A 13,030-nucleotide genomic window follows, 5' to 3' on the forward strand; every position below is an offset into this window, starting at 1 on the left:
AAAGTACATGGGTTTATTAAACTTAGTAAAGTTAATGACCCGAATTTCAATTACTACTTTTTAAAAAATACTTGCATTGTCTTAACATCTTTATTTATAATAGATAAAATTTAAGTTAACCTATGGGATAACTCGAGACACTTATCTAAATCTAGTTATAACCACAATTTATGATCATTCTTGAGATTTGTGAGAAGACCGTGGTATCATTTTTTTAAAGTTTTACTGTAATGATTTCTTATGATTAAATTTCCCACCCAATTGAATATTAATAATTTAATAATATATTATCAACAAATTTTGTGTAATTAATTCCCCAATCTTATATTTTTGTTATTTTGTTTTTAAAATCTCACTTGATTTAACAAGTCAACTCATTAGCTACCAAGTTAATGGAAAAATTCAGATTTTTTGTATTTCTCATTTCAGTTTTGTTTTTTAAAAAAGCTTGGATTGAAATTAGTTGGTTTGAAGTTGGGCTGATTATAGGAAATCTAATAACTATGTTTAAGCGGGGTTAATTCCTCAATAACTATGGTATCAATCTCATGATCGAGCATGGGCATGTTCGAATACCCGAACTCGACTAAATGTCAAGGAGCCCGATACCCAAGCATGAGCCCATTAAAATCTTTGAAGTGTGAACCTCGTAAACAAGTAAAATTAAAATATCTGAAAGAAAATAAATCCGGGTTGGGTTTGTTCTCGCAGAGCGAAACGTAACCCATTTCCATCCGAAGCTACAAATTATTGGGAGAGAATAGTTGTAGCAGATCATGATCAGCACTACATGCTTTTGAAAAAAAGAAAGAAATGATCAGATCATCCTAGCAGCACAAAACAGCATCGAGACCTCTCTAAAAAGCCCTAATTTTCCCAAACTCTCCTTCTGCAATGGCAAACGTCTCCGTCGCGGCGGAATGGCAACTACTAATTAACCGATACTACCGAAAACCTGAACTCTACCCGATGCGATGGAAACACATAGACTTAAGCCGCAACAAGGTAGCCTGCGCTCCCTTCGGCGGTCCAATCGCTATAATACGCGACGATTCCAAAATCGTCCAGCTCTATGCCGAATCCGCCCTTCGAAAACTCCGAATTTATAACTCCGCCGGTATCCTCCTCTCCGAAACCGTCTGGAAACACCCCGGAGGTCGATTGATCGGCATGTCATGGACCGAAGACCAAACCCTAATTTGCATAGTTCAGGACGGCACGATCTACCGTTACAACGTCCACTGCGAGGTTCTGGAACCTAATTTCTCTATGGGGAAGGAATGCTTTGAACAGAATGTCGTGGATTGCGTGTTTTGGGGGAACGGTGTCGTGTGCTTGACGGAAGCTGGGAAGTTGTTCTGTATTCCTGATTTTAAGCAGATTAAGCCCTGTAAGCTTGCAGAAGTAGGGATTGGAGCTGAGGAATTGCCACATTGTATGGCGGTTATTGAACCGCAGTATACTGTTTCGGGTAATGTGGAGGTCTTGTTAGGAGTAGGAAGTGGAATTGTGATTGTTGATGAGGATGAGGTGAAGTTTATTGACGAGGAAAAAATTGGTGGTGTTGTGCTGAAAATTGCTGTTTCCCACAACGGGAGATTTTTAGCTTGTTTTATGCATGATGGAAGACTTGTTGTTATGAATACAGAGTTTAGGGATTTTTTTCAGTATCAATGTGAGGTAATTTATGTTGTATTTGGTTTAATTGTAAGGAGTAATTTATGTTGTGTTTGGTTTTTATTATTTTGTTTTGATATGTGCAGTCTGCTCTTCCACCAGAGCAGATGGCTTGGTGTGGATTAGATAGCGTGTTGCTTTACTGGGATGATGTGCTTTTGATGGTGGGACCTTCTGAGGATTCTGTATCATATATTTACGATGAACCTGTGATTTTTATCCCTGAGTGTGATGGAGTGAGGATATTGTCAAATACGAGTATGGAGTTTGTACAAAGGGTGCCTGATTCTACTGTGTCTATATTTAAGATAGGAAGCACGTCACCTGCATCATTGTTGTTTGATGCCTTGGATCATTTTGACAGGCGAAGCGCGAAGGTACTTATCTCATTGCCTTGCAAACATAGATACTTTACTGTCTTATTTAAACTTGCAAATTGGTGGATCACTTGCTTGTAATGTTTGCATATATATATATTTTAGAGTTCCCGCGTACATTTTTGGTCTAGGTAGCCCACACAAACCATATGGGTTATGAGTTTCATTAATTTCTTATGTGAAACTTCCATCTTCTGTTGTTTTCACCAGGCTGATGAGAATTTGAGATTGATACGTGCATCCTTGCCTGAGGCTGTTGAAGCATGTATTGATGCTGCAGGTCATGAATTTGATGTTTCCCGGCAGCGGATGCTGCTAAGAGCTGCAAGTTATGGACAAGCCTTTTGCAGGTGATTTTGATTAAAAAAAAAAAGATTATGAGCTTATCATATACTCAATACTTCTTTATAGCTGTCGTGATGACGTGGAATTATATTGTTTGTGTAATTCTTGCAATTTGCAAAATTTAGCAAATTCTCACCAAGTCATGCAAACAAATTATGGTTTCCTTTCTGTCTTGCCCAGATTGATTTCGAATCCAAATTGCATTTTTGTTTACCTATACTCGGCTAATGACAAAATATGGAAAGAGATGGTTTTGGGAGCCTGGCTAACCAAATTGCTGCCTATGGCTATTGTGTTAGAAATTTCCATTTGGAAGAGTTGCCTCTTGATGTGAGCCATAGTGGACTTGACTTTTAGCATGACTATCTTGTATTTTTGAAATGGCAACCTACACCATTACTTTGTGGTCATTTACTTGATTATAATTTGTAGCATATATAAGCTTAAAATAGCTTATTTTTTTTTTCCTCTAATTTATGTTATCGGCATTGATGTCCAGTTGGCTTTGGCAGCAATTTTCAACGTGACCACATTCAAGAGATGTGCAAAACTTTGCGGGTCTTAAACGCTGTTCGCGATCCTGAGATTGGCATCCCTCTAAGTATTGAGCAGTATAAGGTTTCTAATGCTTCATGACTTAAATTTCCAATTGCAAATCCGAACTTGCTCATAGCTTGTCAATCTGATACTTAATAAACTTTTTTGTGGTCAGTTGCTTTCGGCACCCATTCTGATTGGTCGTTTGATTAATGCTCACCAACATCTTCTTGCACTGCGGATATCAGAATATGTTGGAATGAATCAAGTAAGTTTGAATCATAAATTATCACTTCATTGTTGTATTCTCTAGGATTCTCGCAACTATGTTCCTCTTCCACAAATGAAACCTTAAGACTGAACCTTAACCTAATTTCTTTGACGAAAAGATGTTAAGTGTTTTAATTATCAGTAACATTCTATCGTGTAAATTTTGATATATCATGGATGCTTCAACCCTTGTTCAACTGATGTAGGAAAGCTTAGGTTTGGTGATCTACATAAGAGTCATGGTGACCCAAACTTGGAGAATTAGGGATTTTAGGTAGGAATTAGGGTTAGGGTTTGATGTATGTGGAATTAGGAGGATTTGGGATTGTTACTGTAGCAGTAGAAACTAGAAAGTAATTTCGAGATTCCTGTACTAATAAGAAATAGTAGAGAAGATACTTAGAGAAGAGGAGGAAAGAACACAAGGCCACAACCCTCAAACTAATTCAAATTATACTCATCATTCCATTGTTGAAGTCCTACATCACATAGAACAGGTCCTCTTTTATAGGCACCAAAATCCTAGTAGCCCTATACTAGGAAACGCCCATTTAATAATCCAGTTCCTAATAAGCAAGGTTTCCATAGTAGTATTAATATTCATAAATAAATAAAATCCTAAATAGATTGAGTTTACAAGAAATCTGAAAATAAAAATTAAATTAAAATATTTCATTAATTTCTCTTTCCTTGGTTGCATCATCAGGAAACGTTAGAGGCATTTATTGGTGATTGTTTATATGACTGAGTGCTCGTTGCCCCTAGTGTTTGCATGCATTTAATGACTACCGCCAATGCTTATACTTCCACAATGCTATTAAATATATGCATTCTATTCTCTAACATATTATCAACTTGGTTATTGTATGCAGGAACTAAAACTGCACTGTCCTTCATATAATTGGGATTTTTCTTTTAATAGCTTATTTACATATTATTTATTGTGGTAATTTGGACAGCTAAGATTTAGTTATTTTTAAGGCTAAGATTTCTTTTACTTATGATTTTGCTAGTATTTAAGGGCTGTACTTTTATAATATGCAAGAAGTTTGATATTTTGATAATTATATCAGAGATTTGCTATCTTTTTGTGGCTGTTCAGCCAGCCTTTGGTTGTGTTAGCTATCTTTTGTCTTTTCTCTGTACATCATTATCTTATGATCTTTGTGCGCCTTGCAGATACTAGAAAGCAAATCATTTATATGTGCATTCACCTTTTCTTGATTGGTTTTATATAGGAAGTAGTTATAATGCATTGGTCGTGCACAAAGATAACAGCTTCATTAGCAATTCCCGATGCAGCCCTCCTTGAAATCTTACTTGATAAGGTTTGTGCTTCTTTTGATCGTTGTTAGGTTAACCTCAAAGGCTCAGGAAGTCAACTGTTTGTTCCTTTTCTCTTGTAACGTCAACGCAACATCTGAAATGATTGTTTTCAAGTTACAGCTGAAATTATGCAAGGGAATATCCTATGCAGCTGTTGCTGCTCATGCAGATAGGAGTGGCCGCCGGAAGTTGGCTGCTATGCTTGTTGATCATGAACCACGCTCCTCAAAACAGGTTTTTTTTTTTAATATTATGGTAGTTTTTATTATTGTTCTTTTGAAGAGAAATGACTATTTTTTCTGAGGTTTTACTCATTTTTTTTCCGCTTTAGGTTCCTTTATTGTTAAGTATAGCAGAGGAAGATACAGCTCTAATGAAGGCAACTGAAAGTGGTGATGCTGACCTTGTTTACCTTGTCCTTTTTCATATCTGGCAAAAGGTAATTGCTTCCTTTAAATTTTATAAACTAGCTTCTAAATTTGGGGTTATATAAATGAAGCTTGAGCAGAAGTACTTGTTGATTCATCAATAACTTGAACCATCTTGGATTATTTTTCTTGTTTATGCAGAGGCCAGCCTTGGAGTTTTTTGGAACAATACAGGCCAGACCTCTGGCTCGTGATTTATTTATAGCTTATGCGCGGTAGGTATAAAATTGTCTAATACAGTTGCTTTCTGAAACTAATTTTAAATTTTTTGCATGTTTTATAATCTATTCTAAGAACTCCAATTTGCAAAGCTTTTCTCATCCAATAATTCATGTCTTCTATCCATTCAGTGCATGCTGACATGTGACTTTTTTTCCAGTTTCTTGTGTGATATATATGCATTGAAAGACTTTTTTTCGATCTCTCTTTTTACTGCATGATAACATTTGGGTTTCTTTTCCAGGTGTTATAAACATGAATTCTTGAAAGACTTCTTCTTATCAACAGGACAACTTCAAGTAGGTTCAAGTTCTTCATGATTGGTTAAGAACCTGTGGATTTTTTCTTTTTTTGTACTTTGAATTGATTGTCATGGAACAGAGTAGCAAGTAATAGGTCAGTTTTCATATGTTGCTTTATGTGAATGTGTGATAGCCAGAAAAAGGAGGGATTCTTTGGTGATGAATTGCCATACTGCAGAGTTAAATATAGTGCAAGTTATAATGGTTCAACTCATTTAGCGTGGTAAATTATTTTTGAAATGTCAAAAAAATCCCACATACTTTGATGCCCGATCCTTATACTAAATTATTTGTATCAATGTGATTTTTTAATACTTGTCGGTACTATGTCATGTCCTAGAAATCATGCCATCATGACACTGTTCCATAGTTTAAGGATTGGAGTTTGTGAAAACCTCAACCAGCTTTAGTGGGTGCAAGTATGATCCTCTAATTTGCAATATATTGCAAGTGAATTGGCTCTATGTGCATTTATGCATGTGCGGTTTTTGTGAGGAGCAGGATGTTTATGGATGACAGACCATCTTGGGTTTAGCAAATGGTAGTTTAGATTCAAATTCTTAATGTAAATTGACTAAATGAGGTGATCCAATTCCTTCAGGTATTAATGACTAATTAATTGTAATGATAAATGTGAATTTGTAAGAAGGATGGGCCTCTCTCTCACCATGCATGCACACATTTGCAACATAACAAAATGGGGCTGGCTCTATGTGCTCTCATCAATGATGCCTATTAATTTTGTTTTGTTTGTCAAAGCTTATATTTTTTTGCATACCAATTACCCATTGACATTGTCAGCATTTGAGTTGGTCTAAAGTTGTGCTGCGTATCTGATTAATTTAATATTAGTCACTCCATTTCTCCGTCTTAATATGAAAGTTAATTTGGTTTTACAGGAAGTGGCTTTTCTCCTATGGAAAGATTCATGGGAACTAGGGAAAAATCCAATGGGCAGTAAAGGATCTCCACTTCACGGTCCACGCATAAAACTCATTGAAAAGGCCCATAATCTTTTTTCAGAGACCAAGGAACATACCTTTGAGTCGAAAGCTGCAGAAGAGCATGCAAAGCTACTGAGGTAAGATGCTAGCTAGTTCACTGAATATGTTATTGGCCATCTGTCTATTCCATCCATCTCCAACATAATGTTTGTCACAATAGTTTATGTAGTTCTATTATAGCAGTTACATGCAAAGATGATGTAATGTGTTCATTCTCTGGAAACTAATATAAAATAGATGCATAATCCAATTAATTAGCAGTGAGCCTTTTCTATTAACAAGTAAAGGTGGTTCTTACTTGTGGGCAATTTTCCAGTCTTGTAGAAAACTAGAAGCACTTGGAAAATGTGTTTTATTAAATGCTGTTTTCTTGGAAACTTGTCTTTTTTATTTTTCAAGTACTACAAGTTTTATGCATTTACCACTTTGAAAATCAATGGCTCTGTGTGTTTACCCGGCACTTTATCTATTTGTTATTCATTGTTAAATGCAATACAAACAAGACCTTTGTTTTCTATTTCGGAAAAGTATTAGATAGTAAACATGTTTTCTTTAGATATTCATGGAGATCTGATTTTAGAACAGAGCTGATAAACTGAGATAAAAATTTAAAAAAAAATGTTTTCTGAAAGTAAACACAACCAAAATATTACTTTCCTGCTCGATTAATGTCCCCCTTCAATTGAAAATCTCAATTTGATTCTTACTATCTCAGTGAATATTTGAGCAAGGGTTGGTGGCTTTAATTTCAATCATACACTTATCCTTTTATTAGGATGTTAAAAACTACCTTGTAAAGAAACACATAATTATAAACAATGTAACATTGCAAATATCAGATATGCACATACTGGAGTTATTTCTCTTTTTCTCTCTGTCAAGTGCTTTCAGCGCACAATTCATTATGCTTAATTTCATGAGTCAAGGGTATCTTCACATGCACTAAGTCATGTAAAATATCAAGACTAATATTTTCCCCCTCCAAATTGAAGTTTGGAGTGATTTGGACTGAAAGGGTGTTTAGTGAATAGTAGAAATTTCAAGGTAAATGAGTCTCTCATAATTACTCAAATGACAATATCATCAATGGTAAAATGTTTTTTCTAGATTTATGATATTGCTTTGCCTGTCAGTGCAGTTTTTGTATTTCCCTATACCCCTCTTCCTTGGTCCATATTTTTCCCTTTTGCTGGTGAAGGATGTGCTAAATTTTGCTGAGTTATAAACTTGTATGAACTCCTTCTCCCTTCTGATTATATCAATTTTTGCAGAATTCAACATGAGTTAGAAGTCTCTACAAAGCAGCCCATCTTTGTAGATTCAAGCATCAGTGATACAATTCGAACATGTATTGCATTGGGAAATCATAGAGCTGCAATGAGAGTTAAAACAGAGTTTAAGGTGTGTTAACCTTATTATGTTTGCTCACTGTTTGAAGAGTGAAATCAGGGTTTTACTGGTGCTTCTTGCCATGAGTATAATTTACAGACATGCAATTTGTTTGTCTGTCTGTAACTGAATTCTATACACTTAGCTGATGCAATAAAAATATTGTTTGTCCATATGTTCGAAGTTTTTTCTTTCAGGCTACAAGATTCATCTTCCCTTTTGTGACATTAACTTTTCTCAGGTTTCTGAGAAGAGATGGTATTGGCTTAAAGTTTTTGCTTTGGTAAACATTAGAGACTGGGAAGCCCTGGAAAAGTTTTCGAAGGAGAAGAGACCACCAATGGGTAAGATCTCTTGGTTGTTTGATCATGGAGGACAACAAAAGGAAGTAAAATAATTAGTTGTATCTTCCTTGCTTGGAAATTTATTTCTTCCACCTTTGTTTTCCTTAGAATCAGAATGCACGGGATTTAAATTAGAAATCTCAATTATTGGGATGAGTTTGTAATTGGTAAACTGTTACGATGGACATTTTATAGGTCCTGTTATATGACAGCCATATGATATCTTAGATTTTTTTTTGGGTTTGGGGGGGCATCTAATAGGTTTCAGGCCATTTGTGGAAGCATGCATTGATGTGGATGAGAAAGCTGAAGCACTGAAATATATTCCAAAACTTGTAGATCCCAGAGAAAGAGCTGAGGTAGTCAGACCATGTTTCTTTTTTTCTCCTCCCTTTTAATCTGCTTTTCTAGTCACCTTTGCTCAATGTCCCATCTTTGATTTTTGCAGGCATATGCTCGGATTGGCATGGCAAAGGAAGCTGCTGATGCTGCTTCTCAGGCAAAAGATGGTGAATTGCTTGGTCGATTGAAATTGAGTTTTGCACAAAATACAGCAGCTTCATCAATTTTTGACACCCTACGTGATCGTTTGTCCTTCCAAGGCGTCTAATAGGGACCTTCAGCTTCATTTTCTTTTGCTTTTTTTCCGAGTTTCGAGCTTGATGTGTGTGTGTCGTGTGCATGTTCTCTTTTCAGTGTAAATTTAGATGAACTACCCTACAATTTGCTCTTTTTTATGTGTGTCCATATGCCAAACAATTTCTGCCGTACAACTTTCGCAATATTGGGAAATTTATAACTTCTGGGCTTATTCCTGTTATCTTCTCAGATTGATTTGCCCTGCAATTTGTTCCGGACGACATCTCCGGTACAAGGAAATCTCTTGAGCTCAAAGGACAAATACTAATCATAAATTTCATGAGATGGTGACGATAACCTGTACTTTTTTCCCATCCGAGTCATTTTTATAATATATAAACAGCTGGCTGAGATGCGTATTGGTGGCCTCCAGACTCGCTTCTGAGCACGGAAAAGAGATCTATTTTGCCTTTTCCATCCCATTTATAGCTGCATAGGCTGAGTGTTCATATTTTCCATTCCACCTGACGATTACAATTTGAAGAAGAAAACATTAGAATTCCACAAGCAACCTATGGCCTAGTGATTGAAAATCTGAGAAGGCAGTTTTGAACTAAAACCCCGAAATCATGCTGACCCGTGTTCTTCGTTTTCAGGAATCTGGAGCTCCATATCATCTTTGAAAGGCTGAAATACCAGGTCCACTTTAGAATCATCCACTTTGACACTAGTTGGTGGATCCCATTGTATAAGTTGATTGCTAGCAAAAATTAAGGGATATACAAAAAAAAAAGAAGTGATATCCCACAGACATCTTCACAGGATTCCATCCAGATAACGGAATAGGAATCTCCTCATATTTGGGAGGGTAATCCTGTTTCAAAACCCGGGATCTCTTTCCACGTATCCCAGATTAAAATATACATATCTGTTAGTTCAAACGTCTAAAAAGGGCTATATATTTCAAAGATTGATGATAAGATAATTGCATGCTTTGTATTCCAGAATACATTTGGGCATATAGTGTTAGAGGAACATGCCCAACGCACTTGAGCATTTGCTACTACGACTCTGTGAGACCAGAAATCAGAAAGACAAGCAGTTTGCCAAAGAGAGTGAGCGAGTAGTTGCTTAAATATGGCTAAGAGGTAAAAGGAGAGAGAGAAAAATGTGAGTCGTTGTTTTCACCTTCCACACGGGCGGGGTTTTTACATTTCTCTTCCTCCTACATACTACTCTTATCCCACTAACGTACTTCTATCTTAATTTTTGATTCTTTGTTCTTACCAACCTTCTCTATTTATTTATTTGTTATTTTCATTTCCAATTTATACCATCTCTTCTTTTTTTTTATCTAAAATACTCTTAAAATCTAAGAGTCGATCCCTCTTGATCAGATATACACTGTCTAATAGATTGGGTGTACATCTATTAGTATATTTGCTGAATCCTTATTGCCAAGTGCCAAATGTGTATACCTGTAAATTTATTAATGGTGGGATGGGGGGGACTCGAGTGCCACATGCATAAGCTTAGCCAATAAACCGTAAAGAGGAAGTCACCGCCCAAATTTTGAAGGTCTGGGAAGAAAATGGGTTAGGAGCAACCGACCCGCCTGCCAATTACCTTGCAGGAAAAATGGGTTTGTGTCGGTTTGGATCCTTGCCGGAGAACGTATGCATGTTTGATAAGTTGCCAAACTGTCTTGCTTTCAGACAAAAAAACTTGTTGACCGTTAGCAAACACCAACAACTCAACTGAACTACCGGCATCATCAAGTTCAATGCCTCCAGTGAAAAACATTTCCACTGGTCCAAGTCCCTTTGCTGCCACCAAAATATTAGATGGAACACGTTGCAATCTCGAATAAGCACATGATCTTCAAAATTGGTTAGAGCATCAGCTTCAAAAGCGTAAGAAGTTCCATAATCATTTGACAATGCCAATATAAGGCACCAAAAAGTTTCCATTATAACATCGAATAAGCACAAAATTCAAAAATAAAACAGCCAACTTAGCAAAACACATGATCTTCAAAACTTGAAAGGGTAACAACAGTAAATGCAGAATGAGCTCCCGGGGCAAAAGATCCATAAAAGTGATCTAGCTCTAATAAACTCTACTTTAACAATTCTATTCAGCAAACTGACCAACCAAATTACATAAACAGGTTGGGCCTGGATGCCTTGTATGTTGTCTTGAGCTTCCTCGTTGGGGGTCTAACCTTCTTGAAGACCAATGGAAACTTGATTTTGGAATTGTGGAACTGCTTGGTGCTCTCTCTCTTGCAGAGCTTAGCAGGGATGGTAGCAGTCTTAATGATCTGGATGCAAGGAAACCTAACCCTGTGGCGAGATGCCATCTCAGTGTACATCTGCTCAACAGCACCATTCAGAGTAGTGTCCCTGTATTCCTTATACATGTTGTGATAACCTGTTCTGCTCTGGTATCGCAGCCATATTCCAAAGTTCTTGATCTTGGTAGGATTCTTCTCAAAAATCTACAATCAGAAATTCATAATATAAAAATGCTTGGAACAAAAATGCACAACCCAAAAGCAGAAAAGCCTGTGATTCTTGTTCTTCCATGGGAAAACTCAATTAGAAGCAACACAAATGTTGCTAACATTTCCTTTCAAGGATCGGTCTAAATATAGCACTAGAATTTTAATAAGAAAAAAGTAATGAAAAGGATTGTCAACAGAACCTTAATTCCTGTGAGTGGAATTAACCAGCTAATTGTGATTTTCCCTCAATTAAAGAGCAGAAGGATAGAGAGCGAGAAGATGGAGAGATGGCGAGCGAGAAGAGAACATACAGTAGGATAGAGAGAAAACAAAGAGCAAGAAGCCCTCAAATACCATTAGTCATAACTAATAAATTGAACTAATACCAAATATTAGATATACAACTGCATTAAGACAGTAGCACCAAGACCAAGACAACCTCCCAGATTATATAATTGATTCAGTTGCAAGACAATATCAACAGATGCTCTACAAATGAAGCATGCCAGATCACACATACCTCATTGATGGCAAGAATTTGTCCATTGCTTTTCTTGACCTTCTTAAGCTTCCTCAAGAAGTACCTAAAACATGAGAATCATCATATCATAAGAGAATGAGCGCGCGCGCGCGCACACACACACACACACATATATATATATAAGACTCGAAGACCAGCAAAAGATAGATTATTGAGTAAGTGAAGTGACGATACATACCAGAACTTTGATTTTGAACGGACCTCGTTAGTGGCCCAAAGTTTCATGCGGTAGATCTTGGGATGCTCATCGTTCTCGGTTGGGAGTGCTCTCCCGACCACTTGGTACTGGTGAAACTGTTTCCAACACAATCACGAAAAGAATTAAAATCATGTCATTTAGATCCATGAAAAGTAGCAGATTGAGCAAGTCTGAGGAACATACCCTGAAGACAACCATTTTGTGATGTGCTTGAAAGAGAAGCGGCCGGGTTCCTCAAACGTTCCCTCGTTTCTCCCTGTGTCTAGGTTTTGGAGAAGTATTATAAGTGAGGGTTTAAAACCCTAGTTTCCTTGCCGCGGTTTGGGTGAGCTCTGAGCCCTGAACTGTTCTCTACTTGGCCCAGCCCTATATTTCCTCATCAAGTCTTGTCGCTTGCATTTCAAGAGACCCAGCTCCAGGTCTCGTTAGGCCAGCAGGAGCCCAACTCAATGCAAGTGGAGAATATCAAACAGCCAGCCCATCTAACATAAGCCAATCTTATATTTGGTATCCGTTCACTTTGAAATTTTCTAAATTAAAAATACTAAGAATATGTTTGGAAATGTGTTTGAAATAGTATTTTTTAAAAAAATTAAATATTTTTTTTTGTTTTAAAAAAATAATAATAATTTTTTTGATGGGCTAATGTAAAAAATAATTTAAAAGAAAAAAAAATTAATATATTTCCAAACAAGTAAATATTATCATAATCTTAAACCCCTTCTAAATTTTGTAAGGATGATATTGTTGATCAAGACACAAAATACTATATATTGTAATGGTATAATTACAAATTTGCCCTTGGAAGACATTGCACTAGGCGTTTGAGGTAAAATTTGTGTCAGTTAGGATCCTTGCCGGAGATCGTATGCATGTTTGACAGGTTGCCAAGCCGTTGACCATTATCAAAGTACCACCTCTAACCAACTAAACTTTTAGCATCATCCAGTGTCTTAGGGTAGCAGCTGTGCTGTTCCAGTTTAGAGG

At 36.6% G+C, this 13,030-nt stretch overlaps 2 protein-coding genes across 2 annotated transcripts; one reads left to right on the forward strand and one right to left on the reverse strand.

The window, feature by feature from the left end:
- The first annotated feature begins 662 nt into the window (after positions 1 to 662).
- LOC118061745 (protein VACUOLELESS1) lies at positions 663 to 9,046 on the forward strand. The gene is made up of 15 exons (XM_035075295.2): positions 663 to 1,680; positions 1,764 to 2,054; positions 2,265 to 2,404; positions 2,912 to 3,017; positions 3,112 to 3,204; positions 4,445 to 4,534; positions 4,653 to 4,766; positions 4,864 to 4,971; positions 5,102 to 5,175; positions 5,424 to 5,478; positions 6,381 to 6,562; positions 7,757 to 7,886; positions 8,116 to 8,218; positions 8,480 to 8,577; positions 8,667 to 9,046. The coding sequence occupies exons 1-15, from the start codon at positions 895 to 897 to the stop codon at positions 8,826 to 8,828; spliced, it is 2,532 nt and encodes an 843-aa protein (XP_034931186.1). The 5' UTR covers positions 663 to 894; the 3' UTR covers positions 8,829 to 9,046.
- A 1,683-nt stretch (positions 9,047 to 10,729) lies between these two features.
- LOC118061742 (large ribosomal subunit protein eL20) lies at positions 10,730 to 12,385 on the reverse strand. Its single transcript, XM_035075293.2, has 4 exons — positions 12,227 to 12,385; positions 12,023 to 12,138; positions 11,824 to 11,887; positions 10,730 to 11,297 (listed from the first exon to the last, which is right to left on the reverse strand). The coding sequence occupies exons 1-4, from the start codon at positions 12,239 to 12,241 to the stop codon at positions 10,956 to 10,958; spliced, it is 537 nt and encodes a 178-aa protein (XP_034931184.1). The 5' UTR covers positions 12,242 to 12,385; the 3' UTR covers positions 10,730 to 10,955.
- Positions 12,386 to 13,030: the final 645 nt, after the last annotated feature.

Source organism: Populus alba, chromosome 5, assembly GCF_005239225.2.
Source record: "Populus alba chromosome 5, ASM523922v2, whole genome shotgun sequence".
NCBI lineage: Eukaryota > Viridiplantae > Streptophyta > Magnoliopsida > Malpighiales > Salicaceae > Populus > Populus alba.

What these genes read in the sequence shown, in the direction of transcription:
- LOC118061745 (XM_035075295.2), top strand. Translation starts at nt 895, where the DNA reads ATGGCAAACGTCTCCGTCGCGGCGGAATGGCAACTACTAATTAACCGA. An exon ending in TTGAAATCTTACTTGATAAG is followed by an intron (nt 4,535 to 4,652) that starts GTTTGTGCTTCT and finishes TTCAAGTTACAG; the next exon opens with CTGAAATTATGCAAGGGAAT. An exon ending in TATCAACAGGACAACTTCAA is followed by an intron (nt 5,479 to 6,380) that starts GTAGGTTCAAGT and finishes TTGGTTTTACAG; the next exon opens with GAAGTGGCTTTTCTCCTATG.
- LOC118061742 (XM_035075293.2), bottom strand. An exon ending in CGTTCAAAATCAAAGTTCTG is followed by an intron (nt 11,888 to 12,022) that starts GTATGTATCGTC and finishes CTCATGTTTTAG; the next exon opens with GTACTTCTTGAGGAAGCTTA. An exon ending in AAATTCTTGCCATCAATGAG is followed by an intron (nt 11,298 to 11,823) that starts GTATGTGTGATC and finishes TTCTGATTGTAG; the next exon opens with ATTTTTGAGAAGAATCCTAC.